General features: G+C 45.0%; 1 protein-coding gene across 1 annotated transcript in view; it reads right to left on the bottom strand.

Moving 5' to 3' along the window:
• EFL1 (elongation factor like GTPase 1) overlaps positions 1-17896 on the bottom strand; it is a 287352-nt gene that overhangs the window by 244392 nt on the left and 25064 nt on the right. Inside the window, exons 9-10 of the mRNA XM_040414072.1 lie at positions 3352-3428; positions 3126-3262 (exon numbers count right to left, since the gene is read on the bottom strand). Of these exons, the coding sequence (XP_040270006.1) occupies positions 3126-3262; positions 3352-3428 (214 nt within the window). The remainder of the gene's footprint in view (positions 1-3125; positions 3263-3351; positions 3429-17896) is intronic.

The following is a 17896-nucleotide window of genomic DNA, read 5'->3' as shown; positions in this document are numbered from 1 at the left end:
TCGGGCTTTTTAAATCAGAAAGAGCTGGAATACATGTTCAGCATCCAGTCATACCCATTTTCCATGCACTCCGCCGCTTAGGCCGATTGTAGCAGGGATAGGCTCTTGTTCAGAGTGATTGTCGGAGTGGATTGATACGCTCCTTCAACCATTAATTCCATTTATCCCTGGCTTTCTTAAGGATACTAGGTCTGTTTTACAAGCCTTCTCTGCCTTTCATTGGAGAAATAATTATACATGGGTTACTGCGGACGTGGTGTCACTTTACACCAACATTCATCGTGATCTGGCATTACAGTCGCTACAGATATGGCGATTACTCGGATGAATCGCAGGAATATATGGGGATTGTGGTTGATTTCCTCCTCGGGCACAATTATTTCATGTTTGATCACTATTTTCTTCTGCAGGTGTCTGGGGTGTCGATGGTGGCCAAGTCCTCTCCCTCCATTGCAAATATACTTACGGCATGGTGGGAGGGACACTTTCTCCTCATCGACACCCACCCTTTTTTTGTGATCAATTACAGTGGTATGGTCGCTACATCGATGACCTGCTGTTTGTATGGTCTGGGGATGTGGCGACCATACCACTGTTCTCTAATTATATAAACTCATGTCTGGATTCCATTTCATTTAGCCTACAGTATGACGGTCATGAGTTTTTTTTTTCTTGATTTGTGCCTGCGGGGGGGATGTTGCCACTTCCCGGGTCCTGACAGCTTCTTACAGAAAGGAGTTAGCTGGCAATACTATATTACATGCATCTTCTTGCCACCCGCCTCATACAATACATAACATTCCAAAGAGAGCGCTAATCAGGGCTCGCTGCAACTGTTCAGGCATAGCGTCATTTACTCATGAAGCTACCAGTATAACTAATAGACTCCTGTGTAGATCTTGTTCACACAAGCATGTATCCTTGGTCTTAGCCATGGATAGAAAATCTTTAGTCTCCCCCCCCCCAGTAAAATCTTCAGGCTATCATAACAATTCCTCCCATCGCAAACTAACGGTGATCCCCTTGGTGAGGAGTTTTCAGATATTTGTAGAATTATCAAAAAATACTTTCCCTTACTGGCCTGTGACAGACAGTGGATGGACATAGTTCCCAGTGGGATAACCTGCAACACGGAGAGCTCCCACCATAGGGAGTATAGTAATCCCTAGCTTGTTTCAGGATAAAAATCCAAATAGCCCCAAACAAACCTGGCTTAAGGGCAGCTACAAATGAGGACACAGCAAATGCATTTGTTGTGAACAAACTAAGGTCAGCAAACAATTTAAATCCATCGCAAATAATAATGAATATAGTATTCAGTCTTATTTAAACTGTAATACTAAATTTGCGGTGTATTTGATAACATGTTGGGTGTACCACCAATGAGATCAAGCCTAGAATCCGCAAGCACATCTCTGACATTCCTCACTATAAAAGCCGCAATCTATCTGCTGCCAGTCTACATTTTGCGATAGTTCACGGAGGAGATACATCCAGTTTAGTGGTACAGGGCATGGAGAGAGTTAGGACACCTGTTAGAGGGGGGGGGGACCATCGAAGAAAATTATGGGAAGCTTTCTGGATATTTCAGTTAGACTCCCGTCAACCCATTGGCTTAAACAAAAGGCACGATCTTATATTACAATATTAAGGGGATTTATGACTTGCTATTTGTACGTGCATTTTATGGAGATCATTTGTATGTTTTTCTTATTATTAGCGTTTTTTCACTGTTTTATGATGGCTAGTTTTGTAGGATTTGTAACTTCTCAGATGGTGACTGCTGTTACTGATTGCACGGTGTATGTTTTTCCGGGCGGTGATTGCGACTGATTGCACGGCCAGCTGAGTGGGGAACCTATAAGTTGCAGTCATTTGAAGGTTTTACATGTCATGAGGAAGGACCGCAATGGATATATGGTCTGAAACGCGTTGACAAATTGTCCTGTATATGAGGATTTGACCGTGAATAAAGAATCTTTTCCTGCTGGATTTTCCTCCTCTTTTTTTGCTATAAGATTACTGCTTCCAGGTGTGGTATCCGGGCTCATCCAGCAGAGGAGCAGGTGAGAGCTGCTGTTTCCATTTATACAGGAAAGTCATATAACACAAATATGAGAAATAAATCAGATATTTACAAGCTATGTCCTAAAAATGCCGAAAAACAGTGCCTGACTTGAGGCTTCCAACTTTTTCGAAAAATAGTTTTCAGGCAAATATATGGATATTAAAGCTTGTGACTGCTCATCTGAATACGCCTAAGGGACCGATACATATAGGGGACCCCTTACCACCAACCATAAACATACTGACGGTTGGGGAAAGCAGCCCTCACTCATTTTCACTGAGGGCTGCCCTCCCGCACCACTGTCCGACATACACTGGTGCCCAAATAACCCACAATAATAACAATTAGAGCTGCACAAATCACACCTAGATCTCCCCCCCCCCCCCCCAGACACAGACTAATCACATTGCGACTCCCTCCCCACTACACCCCCTAATGTAGTCAGAGAGCTTGTTGACCATCCCCTCAGTGATGAAATCATTTTCAGGATTACAACTCCTTCCCCCGATCCACCAAAGTAGTCAGAAAGCTAGTTTCCCTTAATAACCAGCCTCCCCTATCCACCCATCCATCACGTTCAGGCTCAGCCTGCTCCCCCCTCAGCCCCCAAACTGGTCACAGTGCTCTTTCCTCCATCCTCCCCCCACCCTCAATCTGGTCATAGTGCCTGTGACCCCTTCCTCCCAAACTCACCATCCAGCCCCCACCCCCATCCATTAACATACTTTTCTTAATGTGTTGCAATCCTGAGGAGGAGGAGAAACGCAGCAGCAAGGTAGCAGGCGGCCAGTAGCGTAGTCCCACTCTCTGCTATTGTTCCTCTTTGGAGGCCCTTCTGAATGTTTTTTCATTCAATGTATAGGGCGGCGACAGGGCATATAAAAAAATGGCGACAAGACTGAAAAGTCTTGCTGTCATTTGGCCACAGCTGGAGTGCCAGCAGAACGCGGTCTGCGTGCCACCTGCCGACCCCTGATCTAGTGTATACAGGTTCCTATAAAAAATGGGAAAACCCGTTACCATTGATCTGATCACACGGTTACTATGAAAAGGATACTGAGCACAGCCTGTGATATGGGAAGCCACTGGCTACAAATTGCATTCACGTGAACCTTTGGGTCCGATTGCCGGGATTCTCGAGCACTGAGCTTCAATCCCAAGGAAGAAATTATTTTGTCAATTTTCTCATTCTCCCTGGGAAACAAAACAATACGTAGCAGTGGTATAAGCAGAGCGCATAGACACATATACACAGAGACCTATAGCTCTGGGGCTTCACTGACCTTTTCATCACAGCATCGTAAAGGCTCCACATGTTATCCAAGATGAGCTGCACAAATAAAGGTTTCTTTCCTTTGCTCTGTATAAATAAAGAGAAATATGCCTTTAAACAACGCATTACTATATGCACAGAGGGAATTGGAAGATAAATAAGGAGAGCGGAAGACTTAACGGCACCACGAGCAAGGAAATACCCACAGGACTAGGTCTCCCTTCCTTGCCATAGAAGTATAATTCTTGCAGTTAAAATGTATATATCTCTAAAAGGCCACTTTCTTATCCAGACAATATTTCCACCATATATCACGTAAACTGGCCACCTACTTCACTAAGGCCTTCCCTCTAGAAGACCAATTTTCAATATTTCAATGCAATTTTGGGTTGACATTTCAAAGAGGTTTCACTGTAATATACTATATATAGGTGAGGTATTAATACTTAAAGAGTGACTGTATTTTCACACAATTTCATTTCACTTGATAGAGAACGGTGTAACTAGCAAATTTCTAAATCGCTTCATTTAAAAAATATGCCTGCATCCACCAAAAAAAAATAAAGTCATGGCCATTGGAGGTCTAACTTCCATCTCATTTTCAATCCACTGCTTGTTGTAAGGTAGGATATGTCCCTGGTAACAAACTCAGAAAACTGCTGACAGGAAGTGGGGGTGTGTCAGAGCTAGCTGAGATCCTCTGCCTGATAAAACAACTGCTTCTACACAGCATTTGGAGATTACAGGAGCCTCCTGTGTGTCTAAATGTGATTTCCCCCTCTTTATCTGTTCTTTGAGCTCCGGAGCTGAAAATATAGTGGGAAGTAAGGGAAATAACCTCCCGGCAGTACAGTGGGGATTACCCCCTGCTTCTGAGTGAAATGCATCTAGCTGTGCAGCTGAAATAGATAATAATATGTCTGAAAGAGACAAAGAGCCCAAAAAAGAACTATTCCTTCACTGTTATGATTGTACAAAGAAGAACAGCCATTATGCAAAATTTATAAAACTCAGGTACGCTTTACAGTTACAGGCCCAGTGTTTGCAGTTGGTCTACTCCTCTGCCCTCATGTCCAACACTCCTTGCTTATGTTCTGGCCTTGTCATATGACCACTGGATAGCTCCAAATCATCAATGAAATCAAGGGGGAATACTTCTAATCCTATAGATGGTATACATTTAGACAGACTGTCTAGATCTGCACCAGATTTATCAAGGGCTTTATTAAGGGCTCATGATGGATGATAAATCTGGTGGTGGGATAAACACTTTTGTCTAACTTAATACCAAGCATTGGCTGACTTAGTTTGAGACAAAATTTTAAGTCAGATTTGTGGCACAAAATATTGCACCTTAGGTCATGTCCATGTTCTAGGAAACCTCCACCCCTCTCCATTAAAGGGGTTATCCAAGACTATTAAATGTCCCCCATATGCCCGGGACCCTCACAATGACTATACTTCCTGGCATCGCCGGTGACGCTAGGGAGGCTCATCCTCGTCCCCGCCTGTTATTGGCTGCACCCCCGCTCCCGACACCAGATTTTTTCATTCGCGCACGGGGAGAAGCAGCAGCGGCGGTGCGGGGACCAGGAGCGGCGAGGGGAGCCACGTAAGTATATTCATTGTGAGGGACCAGGGCATATGGGGGGCATTTAATAGTCTTGAATAACCCCTTTATATATCGCCCATTTGTTTTTACTTTAGTATAATAAAACTGTTTTCCAAACGTTAACATGGATTTTTATAACACTATTCACAAATCTTCTACAATTAAAAATAATCCAAAATAAATTAAAAACTCCCATCGTGGAGTTACCCTCATACTTGATGCAGCCACTGTATGTGTTATACCTTTTCCTTTCCATGCTATTAAAAAATATTAATAAGGTAAAAAAATTACAAAACTGAAAAAGTAAGATTCCCCAGGCTGAACCTGCAGTTCTAATAGTCTCTCATTTGTCAGCGGATAAGTATTAAATTATTTCACAGACTCTTATTACATTTTCACAACCATCTGTAATCTGACTGCCCAGTCCAGTAGCTAATACCCCATTATTATAATCATTAGCACTAATGCAGCCATCATCCTGTTACACTAAGATGTAGGGCATAAAAACAAGCATATAAAAATACAGGAATGTACACGAAAAGTATAAACTAATGAGAAACACTCAGTCTAAATGGAACCTGTTCACAACCTGCAGTAGTGGTGCAGTACTGATGCATCTTTTATGTGCACAATTATTGCAAAAAAAAATAATTCGGTCAAAAGTCAGATCTTGGCAAACTTTGCTTTGATTGGCTGAGATAGGTGTTCCTTTTATGGATAGGTCATCAATATGATGATCTACGATATTTGCCCCAGTTAGAATGAGTGCTTGTGAGCCCAGATATGCGTGTATTTCCATTAACCACTTGCGGACCACCTGTTGACTATATTCAACCGGAAGGTCTGCATTTATTTTTGCAAGGACATCCCTGCAGAGATGGCAAACTAATCATGCATGTGCAGGATCGGGGAGACCTCTGTCAATGGCAGGTGGGTTCCCCCATAGAGAAAGCAGGGCCTTTTCTTTTTAACCATCCTTGTATCACTCAATAAGCGCCATGTATACAGATCAACTAATGCAACTTCCTTCTCTGATCCTGACGATCATTGGATCACTGTGGGCTGGTTAACTGCACAAGCTGCTGGAAACCAAGATCAGCTCAGCAGTGAGGCTGAACATCCTTGCTATAATGTTTAGGGGCTGTGTTCCCCCTTTAACTGCTGCTAGTCCCAATAAAATGAGGTAGCACTGCAAAAAGAGAAGATGGGTGGTGGACCCTCTTTATTCACCCCATGCATGTCATCCCCAGTTACAGGAAAAATCAGCAATAAAATAAAAATGTAATGTTAAATGACTTGTATGACCTTATTGGGGGGGGGGGGGGGCACAGAGTGTAAAATAAAGAAGGCTAAATAAAGAAATAAAAAAATAAAAATATGCCACCACAGCTTCAAGCCCCACCCGCGGCGATCAAACTATATATCTCCTGTATCAAAACAACCAATACGGAAAAGAGAGAAAACAAGTACTTTAGTTTTAATTTGGCTATTATAAAAATGAAAATAGGTTTTAAAAAAAATAATTAAAAAAAAAGACTATATTTTCCTTTTTCTGTTGACATTTTTGCAGGTATATATTTTTTAAGTAATGAAGATAAAAATTATGTACAAATAAACCCCCACATATAACTAAGAATAAAGCCCCAAAAACTAGATTTTTGTACTTACCGTAAAATCTGTTTCTCTTCCGTTCATTGGGGGACACAGTCTTGACCTTGGTTATAGCTATTGCCACTAGGAGGCGACACTAAGCAAAAAAAAAAGTGTTAGCTCCGCCTCTTAGCTATATCCCTCCTTCAGACAATGAGCTAATCAGTTTGTACAAAAGCAGTAGGAGCTGTCAGGAGAAGCCAACAGCCAATACTAAAAAGGAAGAAAACAGAAGATGGGTCATCCTGAAGAACCAGTAGGACCCATCTAGGAGAACCAGTAATGTACATACAGGGTGGGAGCTGTGTCCCTCAATGAACGGAAGAGAAAGACATTTTACGGCAAGTACAAAAATCTAGTTTTCTCATCCGTATCATTGGGGGACACAGTCTTGACCTTGGGACGTTCCAGAGCAGTCCCCGGTGTAGGTCATAAACGAAGAAGCCATCCTGCCAATCCAAGGACCGCTTTCTGCAAAACTCTACGCCCCAGAGAAGTGACAGAATATGCAAAGGTGTGCACTCTGTAAAACTTGGAAAAGGGTGCCCAGACGACCAGGCAGCCGCCCTGCACCCCTGAAGGGCTGAAGCGCCATAATGTACTGCCCAACCATTGCCCGAGCAAAATGAGCAGTAACCCGGAAGGGTGGAGCTCGTCCACTGATGCGGTATGCTTCCGCAATAGCCAAACAAATCTATCGGGAAATGGAAACTTTGGAGACAGCCAGCCCTCGTCTCGGTCCCTCCGGAATGACGAATAATGAATCTGTCTGTCGGAAAGAGGACGTCTGAAACAGATAGATGCGAATCCAAACCAGATGTCCGCTGAGGATGAAGGGCGACCGACAGGCAAGAGCCGCTAGATCTGACACCCTACGGATGGAAAAGACTGCCACCAAAAAGGCCACTTTGCAGGACAGGAAGCGAAGGAACACCTGCTGCAAACGCTCAAACTGAGAGGACTGGACAGCATTGAGCACCAGATTAAGATCCAAAGGATTCAACGGAAGCCAGAAAGGGAAGCCAAATTCCGCTGAAAAAGAATGATGTTTAGATCAAGGGCAAAAGAACTGCAGATGTGACAAAACTTGCCCCTCATGGAGGAAGTAGGGATGCCTGAAGGCAGAGGCCCCACACACCATACCGGACTACCAGAAGAGAAGAACACTCCAGCAGGACTATGACGAACAAGTCAGGGCTAGAGAACCTGGACCAACACCACCCGTGCAGGCATCCCACAGCAGAAAGGGAGCATACAAGCCCCCAATGGTTATGAACACTAGCCGAGCAGACAGTCCCCTGCGAAATGGGAGAAGTAGAGAAGGCTGATGCGGCTCAGTAGAGAACCAGCATCTAGGGGTGACAACAAGGACAGTACGACTGCTCTACCCGGGGAGGGGAGCCATGCAAACAATACACATATGCAAACTAAATAAGTGCATACCCAAAACCATACAGAGGCAATGCTGATGCTGTCACCGTAGTAGAAGGTAGAAGCAATGCACTACCCATAAAGGCTCGAAGCCCGCGCCCTAGAAATCAGCAGGTTATACCATGCACCGAAAGCTGTACTAATACCCACGAGAAGTGAGCAAACCCATACATATAAGGCCTGGAGGATCTATTGCACCTGATGATGGCAGAACATAAGCACAGTGCCACCTGTTATAAGGAAATGTAGGCACAATCACAGCTACAACTAGCGAAAAGGTTCCACTCCTAGAAGGACCAGAGGAGAGGCTCCCCCCGAGAATGAGGCCAAACAGCAGTAAACACCCAGAATATGGTGCTAGCGCCATCCTCCACTTGAGAAGCAAGGAAACTGACAAGCAGCACATCTGTTCCACCTACTGACAGAGAATGGATGTCGATCGTGTTGAGTCCACAGCCTGTCGGCTACCGTCCCACCTAAGAAAGAAGGAAAATGCGATAGAGCATCACTCCGCTGACTAAAGAGGAAAACCTGACTCAATGTATCAGGTCCACGGGGAGTGTAAGCACTACTGGTTGTGCAACTACTCCCCCAATATAAGGGGGGTAATGCTACCGGATCTACAGTATGCAACTGTGGTGCAACTAATCCACCTATAGAAGGGGGAAATCCGAAAGGACAGATGACAACCAGTATTAGTGCAATTACTCTGCCTGGTATCCAGCGGAAGTGCAGTTACCCGCCCAATGATGGAGGGTAATGCAATAGCCCCATATAGGAACCAGTGGTAGAGCAACCACTCTGTACAAAGAGGATAATACCGCAAAATGTACAGTATACGAATAATGCTGCCGGCCAAACGGCACCCACTGGAATTACTCCGCCCATGGGAGGAGGGTAAAGCTACTGGCTGTACCGTGTCCAGAGTTAGTGGCACTACTCCGCCTATTGAAAGAGAATAATGGACCGGACTGTACGGTACCCCATGGAAGTGCTATCACCCTGTCTATGGAAGAAGTGTAATAATACATGCAATACAGTACCCAATGGAAGTGCAAGTACTCCGCCGACTGTACGGTGTCCAGTGCAAATGCAATTACTCCGCCTATGAAGGGAGTGTAATGCAACAGGCAGTACAGCATCGAGTGGAAGTGCAATTACTCCACCTATGGAAGAAGAGTAATGCTATAAGCTGCATGGTATCCAGTGCAAGTGCAGTTACTCCGCCTTTTATGGAAGGAGGTAATGCTACAGGCAGTACAGCATCCAGTGCAAGTGCAGTTACTACGCCTTTTATGGAAGGAGTAATACTACAGGCTGCACAGTATCCATTGTAGAAGAAATTACACCTCCTATGGAAGGAGGTAATGCTACAGCCAGTACCGCATCCAGTGTAAGTGAAATCACACCGCCTTTTAAGGAAGGAGGGTAATGCTACAAAATGTACAGTATCCATTGGAAGTGCAACTACTCCGCCTTTTTTATGGATGGAGGGTAATGCTACAGGCTGCAAGGCATCCAGAGCACGTGCAATTACACCGCCTATGGAATGAGGGTATGCTACCATGTAACTACTCCGCCTACAGAAAGAGGGTAAGCTACAGGGAGTGCGGTATCCGGTGGTAGCACCAGGATTCCGCTTATGCTATAGGACGTATGTATCCAGCAATAAGGTAAAGAAATTCTGTCTACAGAATGTCATAGGAACTAGGCTCAGACAGACCAAATAGCTCCAAGGGTTAATAATATATAAATATATAGACTATTATATATATATTATATATATATATATATATATATATACACACACACAGACACAGCTCAATTCTAACCATACAGAACTGCACCCACATCCATCTGTACTAATAACCAGTACTGCAACCTCAGCAGAGAGCCCAGAAGCACTTTCCTCAGCACAGAAGCACTGAGGGAAGGAAGGGGTTAAGCATAAGGCAGGGGCGGAGTCAGGGGCGTAGCTATAGGGGGGGTGCAGAGGTAGCCTGTCGCTACCGGGCCCAGGAGCAATTGCGGAGAAGAAAAGGCAGTTTCTATGAGAGTGCCGGTCCGCAAAACACATACAGACGTGTAAATGGACCCTTATTCTTATTTTAAAGGGGACTACACATAGTTATTAATGCAGACAGGACAGAGGCGATCAGTCCACTCTGATTCTGATGTAGAACTGTGACGAATATAAAGAGCGGAGTAATTCCACAGCGCATCAGCGGTGTCGATCTAGAACCAGGCTGCAGGCCGCATAAATGAGAAATCTCCATGGAAAACATTAGCCTAGCTATTTTTACCAGTGCGGTGACAGAGGCCGTTTACAGGAGTCATCAATCACCACAGATCTAGCTTGCAGGTTTTATTAGTATGGTTGGCACTCTAAGAAACCATTAGTCAGGACGAAGGGGAAATACTTACATACATTTCAGTCCCAAGTATTAATGGGAAATTCTTTGCAGCACTCACAGTACCATTTAACTACTAATGTACCTATTACCAGGCAGACATTTGTGATATTAGAGTGTAAGCTCACGAGGCCAAAGGAAGAGGTGATAACATCCTGCTGCCAGGGATTTCCAACAACTGTAAACAGATTCTGACAAACACAAATATAAATTTGAATTATAAAAAAAAAAAAATAATAATAATCTATACCCTGCACCCAAATATTTTCTCAAAATAGACATCTACCACATTGCCAGTATGCCACCTAGCGCGTTACACTCATGGAGATCTTCACGCAACTTTGCATTAAACCATAACACTGATGAAAAACACAAAGTTTGTGACTAATTGTCTTAAAACAACTCAACTCCCACCCCTCCTGAGCAGACCTGCAAAGGGAACGTTACTTACCTGCTCCCGACTCCTGCGCCCTCTGTCCTCCACTGGGGTCCCTGAATGTAAACTTCCAGTTTTATGCCGCTGGCCGCAGCGGTGATATACCCCCCGTGCATCACATGACCATTTGTTGTGATTCAAGGGGAGCAGGTCACTGGCTGCGGCCAGCGGTCACTGGCTGCGGCACCCTCAAACCGGAAGTTTACATCCAAGGACCTGAACGACCCCTTTAAAGGCTATGGACACCTTTGGGCGCATTTTTTTTTTTTATTATTGCATTTACTCTTTTTGGGCTAAAAATGATTTTTTTCGATTGGTCTTTATTAAATATTTTCAGCAGGTTTTCACTGTACAGCTTTCAATTTCTGGCAGGCTGGCCCTCCACAGTCACTGAATTGCTCTGACACAAGGATTTGTAGCCATTATCTCTAAACTCCTGACAGCTCATAAACACTCACTGTAGCTAAAGTCATATCAGTTTGATAAGTATTTAGCTACAATGAGTATTTATGAGTCCAGAAAGGGTTAATTACTCTTACCGGTAATTTGATTTTTCAATAGCCTCCCCCAACGGCACTGACAGGAGGGTGCTCCCCGCCCCCAGGGCAGGAAACAACACGGAAGCTCGAACTTTAAAAGGAGGGCTTCCTCCCCTACCTTCAAAGTACATGGTAGTGATGCAAGAACAAAAATGATATTAATCCAATCGGAATAAAAGAATAAACATGAAATTATAAATGCAAGGAAAAAACCCTATGAAGGGTGGGAAAAACCCAGTGCCGTTGGGGGAGGCTGGAAAATCCAATTACCGGTAAGAGTAATTAACCCTTTTCCCCGGCGCCTCCCCCAACGGCACTGACAGGAGGAATAACAGAGGAGTTTTACTAAGGTAAGACTACAGCAGAAAGAATTCTGCGCCCGAAGGCTAAATCCTGATTATGCATGACATTTAATTTGTAATGGTTGAAGAAAGTCATTGGGATTTGCCCACGCAGCTGCTTTGCAAATCTGTTCTATCAAGATGCCGCACTTTCTGCCCAAGAGGTTGACACAGCCCGTGTTGAGTGGGCCCCCGAGTCCCTTCAGAGGATCTTGGTACTTTTGAGCATAACAGAGAGAAATTGCTTGCTTTATCCATCTAGCAATGGTGGTTTTACTGGGCGCCTGACCTTTGTTAGGCCTCTGAAACTGAAGGAGGAGGTGATCTTCTTTCCAAACTTTCAGGTAGGCAAGCAACGCCTTACATCCAGGTTATGAAAGTGCCTCTCCAGGTCTGTCGAAGGTGACGGACAGAATGATGGTAAAATAATCTCCCGACTACAGTGAAATCTGGATTCTACATTCGGTAGAAAGGATGGACAATGTCTTAAGATTATCCTAAGATATGGGGGACAGCGAGAGAAGGCCTGTATCTCTCCCACCCTTCTTGCCGTTGTAATGGCCAGGAGAAAGGTGGTCTTTAAGGACAGGAGTTTTAGAGAAATACCCTCAATAGGTTCAAATGGAGAGTCCATCAGTCTTGTGAAGACTAAGTTCAAGTCCCAAGGTGGAACGGTAGAGTGCAATCTGGGGGAAACTCTGACTGCCCCCTTGATGAATCGTCTGATTAGAGGATGATCAGAAAGATCTGCGTCCAGAAAAACTGCTAAAGCGGAGATTTGAACTTAAGGGTGGATGGCTTAAGACCTCTGTTTAAACCTGGCTGCAGAAAATCTAAAATAACAAGTATGTTGAATAAGGGACGTTGCTGAATCCTGTCACTAGAAAACAAAAGAAAGGCTTTCCACGTTCTGAGATAGATCCTGGAGGTTATGACTTTTCTACTCTTTAGGGTACTTTCTGACTAGCATTATTCTTTTCCGGTATTGAGTTTCGTCCTAGGGGCTCAATACCGGTACCAAGTGTTCCGGAAAACACGCAAAAAAAGCATGCGCAGACCTTTAAAAATGCAAAAAAAAAAAAATGCTGGATCCGTTTTTCCAGATAGATGGATCCGGAATTTCAATGCATTTGTCAGACGGATCCGCATCCAGATCCGTCTAACAATGATATCCGTTTGCATACAGATTTCCGGATCTGGCAGGCAGTTCCGGCAGTTCCGGCAACACAAGTGTGAAAGTACCCTTAGTAAGGTAGAGATTACAGGGTCAGAGAGACCTTTCTTTTTTAGATTTCCGCGTTCAATCTCCATACCGTCAATTGCAGCTGAGAGATCCCTGGATGATGAACTGGCCCTTGTTAAAGAAGGCCTGGGAACACTGGTAGGGTCCAGGATGTTCCCTGCGACAGTTTGAGCAAGAGGGGAAACAGGCCCTTTTTGGCCAACATGGAGCAATCATGATAACCTGTGCTCTCTCTTCCGCCACTTTTATCAGGGTTCTTGGAATCAGATTGAATGGGGGAAATGCATACAGTAGCCCCCTTGGACAGGGGTGAGATAGAGCGTCCAATATCTCCGGACCGCCTAGGGGGGACAGGGAACAGAATCTTTCTACTTTCCTGTTTCTCCAGTCCACGAATAAATCCAGAACCAGAATGTCCCACATCGTGGTAATCTGAAAAAAGACCTCGGCATGTAAAATCCATTCTCCCTCTTTTAGAGTTTGACAGCTGAGTAAGTCAGCCACCAGATTGCCACTTCCTTTTAAATGCACGGTAGTTAGGGAGGATAGATTTTTTTCTGCAAAAAGAAATATATCTTTTGACGTTGCTGCCAGAGATCTACTCCGGGTACCTCCTTGCCGGTTTAAATAAGCAACTGTTGTCATATTGTCCGACATTATCTTTATATGCTTGAGAGCGGTTCTTGAGTGAATGCCTAGAAGAACATTGTAGACTGCTCTGAGCTCCCTTAGGTTTGATGATGCCTTTAACATGGAGTCGTCCCAGACTCCTTGAAACACAAGGTCCCCTGCATGGCCTCCCCAGCCTCGACTGTTGGCATCTGTAGCCACCACTAGAAGATTCTCCTGACGCCAGAAGACACCTCTCTGCAGATTCTTTCTTATTCTCCACCAACCCAGGGAACGTTTTATGGACAGTGGAATTAAAACTTTCTTGTTCAGAGAGATTCTGCTGCCATCCCAGGATGCTAGAAGAAAGGCTTGCAGGATTCTGGTGTGGCTTTGTGCCCATCTGACAGCAGGGATAGAGGATATCAGAATCCCCATGATTGTCATGATGTTTCTGATGGTAGTGGATCTTAGACAGCAAAACGGATTTACCTTCAGTTGAAGGGACGACTGCTTCTCTTCTGGAAGGAAGGACATCATTAAGCAAGAGTCAAGAAGAACCCCTAAAATACTTTTTGCTGAGCTGGAACGAGGATGGATTTTCTGACATTTATGATCCATCCCAGATTCGTGAAGGTCTTTTGGACAAAGTCTAGATGTACCCGCAGCTGATGTTCTGATTCCGCTGCTAACAGGAAGTAGTCTAAGTACGGCACGACAAGAATGCCCCCTGTAGATAAAGATAACTGGTTATTTCTGCCACTACCTTCGTGAACATTCTGGGAGCTGATGACAGGCCAAAGGGGAGCGCTTGAAATTGAAAGTGACAGAGACGACCTCCCATAAATACTGCTATCCTGAGATATTTTTGATCATCTTTGAGAATGGGAACATGGTAGTGAGTATCCTGCAAATCTATTGTTGCCATGTAACAATATTGGGGAAGCAGATTTATTGTCGATTTGATGGTCTCCATCTTGAACCTTTTGTAAGATAGGCACTTGCTCAGACTCCTTAGATTTATAATAAGCCTGAAGGATCCCCCTGTTTTTTTTTATGAGGAAGACTGGAGAATAAAAACCTTGCTTTTGCTGGCTTTCTGGAACTGGTAGCAGGGCTTCTTTCTGAATTAAGCTGGTTATCTCTGTCTCCAGGGATGACTGTTCCTCCTTTTTTGTCAAGGGTTTGTTGATAACAAATTGGTCTTGTGGGTAGGTACTGAATTCTAGACTGACACCCATATGAATAGCGGCTAGTATCCAAGGGGAGGCTCCTATTTCTCTCTATTGAACAAAAAATTAAAATGAATAGGGTTCAGAACTTCTAAGGGAAAGACACCAGCACCCGGCACCCAGGGTGGAAAAAATAGCATCACCTAACCCATAACCAATATCTGCCCAAGTCAGGAGAGGAGGCTTACCGGGCTGATGGTGCTTGCGGCCACATCCAGAGGCTTGCAGGTGGAATCCGGGTCAGAAGGAGCCGACATTGCAGTCAAGGGAACAGCGCGTGTCGATGTTCCCTGGATCCAGTCTCCATTTAAATTTCCCAGCCTTCTGCGGGAAGTCAGTCACGTCATGACGCTGTTACGCAACGACATCACGACGCACGCAACGCCCCCAATGAGAACGAGACTCCCTTCCCTCTGAAGTCTCTGCCCACCAAAAATGGCGCAAGGATATCCTGCACTCCCAGGCAGAGCATGCAGGATAGAGCCCGGAGCTGCCTTACAACAGGACTTACGCCAAGGTACAGGTAAGGGAGGCCACGCGTCCCCGGAGCCCCTGTCCAACGGCCCTCCCCAAGAAGGGGGAAGAGATCAGGCCGTGCGCTTAGTACTGCTGAGAAATCCACACAGGAGGAGCTTCCACACTATCCAGGACAGGAAACAACACTGATTAGGTAGGGGAGGAGGCCCCCCTTTTAAAGTTTGAGCTTCCGTGTTGTTTCCTGTCCTGGGGACGGGGCGCACCCTCCTGTCAGTGCCGTTGGGGGAGGCGCCAGGGAAAATAAAGGCTATTCAATGACGGGATTCACTATGTTGGGAGAGCCTGCCTGTCTGCAAATACACTGAAACTGAAAGCTGTACAGGAAAAGCTGCTGAAAATGTTTAACAAAGACTAACTAAAAAAAAATGATTTTCGGCGCAAAACAAGTAAAATGCAATAAAAATAATAATAATAATTGCCCCCAAAGCTGTCCATAGCCTTTAAGTACAAGATGTGCTGTGTTCACATGAAATGTCTACATGCTCATATCACAAAATCAGCAAAACTTAACAGACCAACTATCTGTGATCCAGATGCTGGAAATCCTTTGAGTCAAATGTCATGTTCTACTCATCCTCGCCTCCTTTTAGTAGAAAGAAAAACCTTGATGTGACAATGGGAGAGCACATTTCCTCTCTGATTTGTAGGGGGGTAGAAACATAAATAAAATCCATATATCACCACCACCACCCCGGGGTCACTGGGCGCTGTACAGGGGGAGAGGTAACACCAGACTCAGATCTTTCTTCCTGGTTTCACTTGTACTGCCCCCCCCCCCCATTCAACTCCCTTTTAAATTATGTTCACGTCTATGTTCAGAAGCTACAATTCAGATGTGGACAGAGACATATGCAGAGAATCAGGAAGAAAAACATGTTAACCTGCTCCTCTACTTCAAGTGCTCTGCCCAAATATTGGACCTATACCCATAGCTTCTGGGCTTTAATATGATACCAAGGTCTATGTCCTGTTGAGGCAACTGTTTAAAGCCGTGCCATATTAGGTACATCCGTGGCAGTGAAAGGTTTAAAGGTTAAATATGAGGAGCAAGGTCATTGATGCGGAGTACTGAATGGGTGAGAAGAACTACTCGCCTGTCAAAAGGAGTATTAACATGGAAATGCGGGACCTATCTATGTCCTATCCTAAGGATAGGTGATCATGACATGAGTGGGGGTCAAACTCCTGGCACCCACTGATCAGCTGATTGAAGGGACCTTTCATTGCCAAGCGTGGCTCTGTGCTGTGGCAGTGTTCAGTGACGTCTGTGCAGACACTGCTCCAAGATTGGACACGTCCTTTCTTGCCGCAGAAGATGAACTGCGAAAGCATGAATGGCAGCACTGCCACTGAAAACTCTTTGTTTGAGACTAGCCCTAAAATATATGAAGCAAAAATCCAATTTCTCATCCGTATCATTGGGGGACACAGTCTTGACCTTGGGTATAGCTATTGCCAATAGGAGGCGACACTAAGCTAAAAAAGTGTTAGCTCCTCCTCTCAGCTAATCAGTTTTAGCTTAGTGTCCGTAGGAGGCAGACCTCCCTGCTTTGCAGGTCTGCTGAATTTTTTCTTTTCATTCTTTAACATTTTTCTCTATTTCTTTCCTTTAGCTGGGCTGAGTGCAGTCTCCAAGCTGCCTGCGTTCCCACCCAGGAGACGGGAGCCCAGGGGGTCCCCAAGCTCGCTGCACGTTCCCGGTCTCCAGAAGTCAAGGAGGACCAGAGGTCCTTGTAAAAACCTCTGTCTCCCGCCAGCATTCGGGTCACCAGGTCCGGCCTCCACCAAAGTCCCCTCTGTTACCAGTGTAGCTACCCTCACCAAGGGGTAACACACTGAAGCTGGTGACCTGGCTGGAGCCAGGGGGGCAGAAAATGCCAGGCGGGTGAGTATTCTCTCAGTCTCCAAGGCCATAGTATTACCTCCTTCCATAGGCGTGCAGCCTGTAGTATTACCTCCTTCCATAAAAGGCAGAGTGATCGCACTTACACTCGATGCTGTACAGCCTGTAGCATTACCTCTTCCATAAGCGGAGTAATTGCTTTTGCACTGGATACCATGCAGCTTATAGCATCACCCTCCTTCCATAGGTGGAGTAATTGCACTTACATTGGATGCTGTACTGCCTGTTGCATTACACTACTTTCAAAGGCGGAGTAATTTGCATTTGCACTGGATACCGTACAGTCGGCGGAGTACTTGCACTTCCATTGGGTACTGTATAGCCTGTACTATTACGCTTCTTCCATAGACAGGGTAATAGCACTTCCATGGAGTACCGTACACTCCGTTCCATTATTCTCTTTCCATCGGCGGAATAGTGCCACTAACTCTGGATACGGTACAGCCGGTAACTTTACCCTCCTCCCATGGGCGGAGTAATTGCACTTACCCTCATTCATTGGGCGGGTAACTGCACTTCCGCTGGATACCAGGCAGAGTAATTGCACTAATACTGGTTGTCATCTGTCCTTTCGGATTTCCCCCTTCTATAGGTGGATTAGTTGCACCACA

Source organism: Bufo bufo, chromosome 1, assembly GCF_905171765.1.
Source record: "Bufo bufo chromosome 1, aBufBuf1.1, whole genome shotgun sequence".
Taxonomy (NCBI): domain Eukaryota; kingdom Metazoa; phylum Chordata; class Amphibia; order Anura; family Bufonidae; genus Bufo; species Bufo bufo.
This window is presented reverse-complemented; position numbering and strand designations above follow the sequence as displayed.